The sequence below is a fragment of the Eimeria acervulina genome, genomic scaffold (genome assembly GCF_000499425.1).
Source record: "Eimeria acervulina Houghton genomic scaffold, Eah_scaff776, whole genome shotgun sequence".
Lineage (NCBI taxonomy): Eukaryota > Apicomplexa > Conoidasida > Eucoccidiorida > Eimeriidae > Eimeria > Eimeria acervulina.
In genome coordinates, this window is record NW_013547150.1 from 1 (window position 1) to 7,231 (window position 7,231).

At 44.1% G+C, this 7,231-nt stretch overlaps 1 protein-coding gene across 1 annotated transcript; it reads right to left on the bottom strand.

Annotated features, from left to right (window-relative positions):
• Positions 1–171: 171 nt before the first annotated feature.
• On the bottom strand, positions 172–4,206 carry EAH_00048770 (hypothetical protein; the record flags this gene model as incomplete). The annotated part of the gene is made up of 8 exons (XM_013391383.1): positions 172–352; positions 601–685; positions 1,178–1,353; positions 1,625–1,752; positions 2,162–2,232; positions 2,744–2,811; positions 3,013–3,103; positions 3,821–4,206. Coding segments are annotated over 8 exons (1,186 nt in total), but the record flags the coding sequence as incomplete, so codon positions are not given.
• Between the last annotated feature and the right edge of the window lie 3,025 nt (positions 4,207–7,231).

The following is a 7,231-nucleotide window of genomic DNA, read 5'->3' on the forward strand; positions in this document are numbered from 1 at the left end:
TATGTGTGGGTTATATATATATATATATATATATATATATATATATATATAGTAGATAGATATAGATATGGCTATATATATATTTATAGGTGTATATATATACATATATATATATATATATACATATATATATATATATAGATGTATAGTGTAGGCGTTGAGAGGCCTGACTTTCAGCGTTTGGTCTGCGCATGGGATCGACGTTCCAAAGGGCGAAGGGATCGATGAAGCCGTTGTTAGAGCTGGGGGCTTGTCGTATATCTATAGGGGTCTTGGAAGGCTTATTAAAGGGGGTTTTGTTCATAAAGTACTTGTCTCCTCCTGCCTTAGCCATCTGCAGCATTAGCTGCGTCTGCGCAGACACCACCCCACATCAAGCCCCAACAACATAGCATAGCATGCATGCATGCATGCACCAGAAACTATGAAAAATATATAGTGGAGACGCATCAGGAGACAAAGAGGACCCAGTCAAGGAGACAGAGACAGACAGGCGAAAGAGAATATCACAGACACCACAGTTAAAAGGAAACAAAGGAGACCCTATCTACTACTACTGCTGCTGCAGCTGCTGCTGCTGCTGCTGCTGCTGTTGCGCACCTGTCTCAGCCTCTGAATGAGACTAGGCATCCAAATTTTTGCCTTCTCTTCGGTAGAGATAACCCAGCAGGCTGCAAGTAAAGACCTGCATGCAGAGACAGCGGAGACACTGATATATCTTTTAGGGTAAGGGTGTAGATTGCTTTGCATGCGTTGATTAATAGCAGCAGCAGCAGAAAAGATATTTACCCCCTCTCTAATACTTCAGGTGTCTCCTAGAGACATAACACGAAGAAGAGACACTTGCAACGCATGCACACGCGTCTGTCGCATGCAGCATATTTATACAAACTATCCCTGTCTTTTGCATATATGCCAAAGTATATATATGCATATATTATCTATATATATATATATACGCAGCACTGTAAATGCATATATAATATACATATATATATGTATATATATATATATGTATATAAATGTATATATACGTTCTTGTTTGTATGTTTCTCCTCCTCTATGTGAACGAACATACAACTCTGCATGTGCATTGATATGAATAGCTACACGCACATCCATGCACCTATATATATATATATATATATTTATATTTATAAGTCTATGTCTTTCTCACTCGAACATATCAACGAAGTGCTGGGCCTTGACAGGTCCCTCTTCTTTGAGCGCAGCTACGTAGGGCCCCAAGGAGACGCATGCATACGCAAATGCAGAGACAGCTGGGCCTGAAAGAAAATGATGTACTTCTTCCTCCACCCACAACGCTCGTCGCGCGGGATCGACTCCCGCCTCCTGAATAAAACAAATATATCCTAAACCCTAAACCCTAAACCCTAAACCCTAAACCCTAAACCCTAAAACCTAGACCATTAAGCTGCACTTTAAACCCTAATCCCTACACTCTAAACCCTAAACCCTTAACTCTAAAACCTAAACCGTATCCCTTACAGCCTAAACCCTATAGCTAAAATTCTGAGCCCTTTCATTCGTAGACCCTAAACCCTTTAGGGTTTAGGGTTTGAATGAAGGGTTGATAAGGAAGAAAGTAAGCGTAAAGACTCACATCGGAGAGCTTATTAAAATAATCTGCAGCATACAACTTCAATAACTCTCTTCCTGTTGGGGTGTCTGAACGCTGAGGGACCGGAGCCCCTTCTATGCATTCTCGAATGCGAGGGATCAGATGATCAACTGCAGATAAAACAAACAAATTTAATTTAATTTAATTTAATTTAATTTAATTTAATTTAATTAATTATATTTGTTAATTTATGTTAATTACTTTGAACTAACCTAATTAAATTTATATATATATATATATGCGTTTATATACATAATTAAGATATTAGAGACAACTAATGTTAATTGAATTGAATTCAATCAATAAAATTTTATTACATATATATATATATATTTATATTTATATACATAATAAAGATACTACAGACAACTATAACCTCAACTTTATATACATTTATGTTATATAATATTTGTACTATATATTATATATTAATATTTTATATTTATATTTATATTTATATTTATATTTATATTTATATTTATATTTATGTTTATATCATAAAGATATTATACAACTCACACTTATAACCAAACAACTCCTGCAAATCCTGCAGCAGCGCGTTGTCTTCGGGGCGGCGCTCAGAACGCAGCCTGAGGAGACAGACGAATAGATAAATAAAAAATAAAGAGACAGAAGGGAACAGACAAATAAATAAATTAATAAATGGATAATAAAGAGACAGAAGGAGACAGACGAAGAAAGGAGACAAAGGAGAGAAGAATAAGAAACAGAAAAAGGAGAAGATGAGTACGAACAAGAGTAATAATAATATTACTAATGATAATAAAAATAAAAATAATGAGAGTAATAAGAATAAGAATAATAAGAATGAAAAGAGTAATAGTCATAATAAGAATAATAATAATAATAAAAAGAATGACAAGAGTAATAATAACAATAAGAATAACGCTAATAAGAATAATACTAATGAGTAATAAGAACAGTAACAATAATAATACAAGTAATACGAATAATAATAATAATAATAATAATAGTATTAATGATAATAATAATAATAATAATAATATATTAATAAAAATATAAATAATAAGAATAAGAATAATAATAATAATACGAATAATAATAATAATAATATATTACCTCTGTGTCCAGAAGATGTGTTCGATGAGGATAGGCATCCACTTGTAGAGATTTTCAGTGTTTGTACACTGACAGCAGAATCCTATAGAAGCTTTAATATATTTAGATATAGATAAACGAGTAGGTAGGCTCTGTGCTGCTGCTAGATAGCTCTTGCCGAAGAGAAAGAGAGCAGAGAGAGAGCAGACACGCTCTACTCTTCTCCCTGCCCAGAGTAAACGTAAAGCCTCCTTCTCTGCATGCAAATCTATTGGTGTGGGGCCCCACACTTTCGAAGCCTCTTCATACATCTCATAAAAATGCATCTCGGAGACGATCCCCAACGTCTTCGCTCCCAGCACCACCAACTTTTCATATAATCTAAGGAGACACCGCAATTAATAGCAAATCAAATATAGTATATATATATACATATATATTAATATTAATATACTGCATCTGTTGTTAATTGTATATATCTATAAAATTTTGATGTTATATAATATTGTATATATATATATGTGTGTGTGTTATTGTGTGGAGAGGAGACAGAAGACGAGAGACAAGAGACAGAAGAGTAGAGGTAGAAGAAAGAAGACAGAAGAGGAGACAGAGGAGACAGCAGAGGAGACAGTAGAGGAGACAGTAGAGGAGACAGTAGAGAGAAGACATAAGGGAAGACAGAGGAGACAGTAGAGGAGACAGTAGAGAGAAGACACAAGAAGAGACAGCGGAGACAGCGGAGGAGACAGCAGAGGAGACAGAAAAGGAGACAGAAAAGGAGACAGTAGAGAGAAGACATAGGAGGAGACATGCGAGAAGACAGCGGAGACAGTTGAAAAGACAGAGGACACAGTCGAGAGAAGACAGAACAGAAGACAGAGCAGACAGTAGGAGACAGAAGAGGAAACAGAGGAGGCAGGAGAGATAAGCGAGAGAAGAGAGAGGAGACAGTAGAGAAGGCAGAGGAGACAGTAGCGGAGACAGAGGAGACAGTAGAGGAGGCAGAGGAGGCAGTAGAGGAGACAGATGAGACAGTAGAGGGAGCAGAAGAGACAAAGAGAGAGAAGAGACAGTAAATTAGCATTGTTGTTATACCCGGGGCCTCCGTTTGCGACATCAGTGAAGCAAGCTTCAAAGTCTGCAGGAGACAGTTCTAGGGGGAGGTAGCCGAACCAGTTAGCGAGGTCAAACCAAGTGCAGCAGCGTTTATCAGTACAGAGTTTCTGAGGTTCCTGCTGTCTCTGCTGTCTCCTCTGTCTCCTCTGTCTCCGCTGTCTCCTTAGAGCGTAATCTTCAGAGTCTGTGCTCGTTGTCTCATCTTCAGAACTGTCTCCTATGTCTTCAGATGTTGAAGTAAAACCATCTCCTGATCCACCTGCTGCGGCTGCTGCTGCTGCTGCTGCTGTTGCTGCTGCTGCTTCCTCAGCAGCACCCACGGGGCAGTTCCGCTGGTGGCGGATGCCCTCTGCGTACACAGGCATTGTCTGCTGCTGCTGCTGCTGCTGCTGCTGTTAGCTGCTGCTGCTGATTGTAGCTGCTGGTGCTGCTGCTTATGTTTGGTGCTGCTGAGCCCTTGAGGCCGCGAGGCCCTTGGAGGGTGGGTGTCTCCTTTCTGCAGCAGCAGAATAGGGGGGGTGGAGGAGACAGAAGGAGACAGAAGGAGACAGAGAGATAAGAAAGATAAAGGAAATAAACAAGCTGGCGGTGTCTTCTTGTTGCTGCTGCTGCTTTGCTGCTGCTATGCAAACAGACTGAGAGACAGAGACCGCTGGGCACCCTCAAGGAGACCGTCGGTTCGCGATGAAGGCAGCTGTCTCCTTTCTGCAGCAGCAAAAAGAGAGTGAAAATGGATAGACAGCGTGAACTGCAGCTCATTAAAAGGAGACAGTCGCTGTTCCTAGAGGAAAAGAAGAAACTCTTCCTGCTGCTGCTGCTGCTGCTGGTGCTGCTGCTGCTGCTGTTGCTGCAGATGGGAGAGACAGCCAGGGCTACCGGGGCAGTCTCCAGCTGTCTCTCTTTATTCTTCTATGTTTAAAAACAAATAAATATTTTATTATAATACTTTTATTGTCTTGTGTGAGGAGATCTTCAGCTACACACCGCTGCATACAAGCAGTAAGGCAGCAGCAGCAGCAACAGCAGCAGCAGCAGCAGCAGCAGCAGCAGGGCGCCCTCCTACAGGCCTCATTGGCTGGCGCAGCGTTCTGCTGCTTGTGCTGTAGTGTACATACACCGCAGGATTCTAAGAAGCCTTTATAATAAAGAAGCTATTAAGTTAATAATAAGAATTAAAACACAATTAAATAGATACAGCTGGAGAGACACACGAAAGCTGCCTATACACTGCAATTATGGAGACAGTAAAGGGCCTCTAAGAGAGAAGGCCCTTGGGGCCCTCTGTATAGTTTTCAAGCACGTATATATCTTTTCTTGTATTTCTTTATTGTTTATTATATTATTATTATTATATTAAAATTAAGGTTTTTATTAATATAAAAAAACCTCTTGCCGCTCCTTAGCTGCAGCAGCATAAACATATACTTCTACTAACAGCAGCAACAGCCCCAGTGGGGGCCCCCTCTACCTCTTCTTCTTTCTTACTTCCCTCGCATGCATATGCATGCAGCTGCTTCTCTGCTGCTGCAGCAAACCCTTTTGCTTGTCTTTGCCTAGGGAGCCGCAGAATCCTCAGAAGATCCGACCAGCAGCAGCAGCAGCAGCAGCAGCAGCAGCGACAGCAGCAGCAGCAGAAGGAACAGCAGCAGCAGCAGAAGGAACAGCAGCAGCTGCAGCAGCAGAAGCAGACACACAACTGAAGGCCCAGAATACTAATCCTTTGATTCGGGCGTCTAGTGTATGCACCATCGCTGTGGAGCTGCAGACCCTAAACCCTAAACCCTAAACCCTAAACCCTCAACAGCGTGGTGCCTCTTGCCTCTGCCTGAATTTCTACTTTCTCCGGAGCCTCCGCAGTTCAGACGAATTTCAGTGCATACTAGGGTTTAGGGTTTAGGGGTTAGGTGTAGGCTGCAGCGTTCTCCCTTAGGTTTAGGGTTTAGGGTTTAGGGTTTAGGCTGCTGGAGTTTCTTTTGCGGGAGAATGCGAAGAACAAGCGAGAGACATTGCAGGGGCTGAGGGCTGGGCTGGCAGCAGAAGCAGCAGCAGCAGCAGGAAATATTGGGGCATCTGCTGCTGCTGCTGCTGCTGCTGCTGCTGCGCGCATGCGGGGCCCCTGGGGGCCCCTCTGCCGCCGGCAGAAGCCGCCTGGGGGCCTCCCCGTTGCTGCTGTGAGTTGGGGGCCCCTCAGGTCTCCGCTTGCTTTGCATGCATGCGCTACAAAAGTGGTGTCTTCTGCCGCTGCAGCTTCGCCTCCGCAGCAGCAGCAGCACCAGCAGCAGCAGGAGCAAGTGCAGCAGCAACACGGTTTCAGCGCCTGCAGCGCTGAAATTTGTCTTTCACTTGCATGCAAACAATCAGCAGCAACACGAAGAGGCTTGCTGTCTCTCCTATCTCTGCACTGCTGCTTTTCTTCTCTTCCTAGGGGCCTCAGGGGCCCCCGGGGGGCCCTCAGGGGCCCCTTAATGGAGAGGGGCCCCGGGGGCCCCACTGGGGCCCCCGCTAAGCGGGAAGGCTTCGATGCTGCAGCAGCAAGTGCGTTACATGCGTCTCTTTGTTTGTCTCTTCACTCGTCTATCCCTTTGAGGTTATTAGGTGTCTCCTCTTGAGCTGCTGCTAGCAAAACAAACCCTAAAAAAGCAGCCTTTGCTGCTTCTAACTTGCATGCATGCATGCATGCATGCAGAGCGTACTGGAGCTTTGATAGAGGAAGAGAGGAAGTTGTTTGGGGCTTGCTGTGCATGCGCAGGTGTTGGAGGGCACCTAAGGGCCTCAGCTTGGGGTTTAGGGGGGCCCCCCTGGGGTTTAGGGGGGCCCCCCGGTGGTGCAAGGGGGCCCCCCTGTGCCTCCCCTGGGTCTCTTCTGGCTGCAACAGCTGCAGAGACAGCGCGAGTTAATGGAGGAGACGCGGCGTTCTGGAGTCGAGTAGCAACGCAGGCAGCACAGGTGAGCTGTTGCTGCTGCTGCTGCTGGTGCTGCTGTTGCTGTTGCTGCTTTTGCTGCTGATTTGCTGCCTCTGCTTATCTGGAGGCCTCTTCTCTCTCTCTCTCTCTGCTCGCCCGCTCCTTTCTTGTATCCTCATGTCTTTTCTTCTGTCTCCTTTTTCCATCCCCCTAGCAGCAGCGCCAGCGGCAGCAGCAGCAGCAGCAGCAGCAGCAAGAGCAGCAGCAGCAGTAGGAGCCCTGCATTTCTACGCGCTCTCTTATGCCTCTGTGCCTTGTTTTTAGTCTCATCCTTGCTGCATGCGTGGTGTATATACTGTCTCCTTTTTGTGTATATGTTTGTTTTGTGTCTCTTCTTTATTAAAGCTGCTGCTTGTGGTTGTGTTGCTGCTGTTTGCTGCTTAGTTGGGGCCCTCTCTGAGTGCAAGCGAAGTAGCAGTGCTGCTGC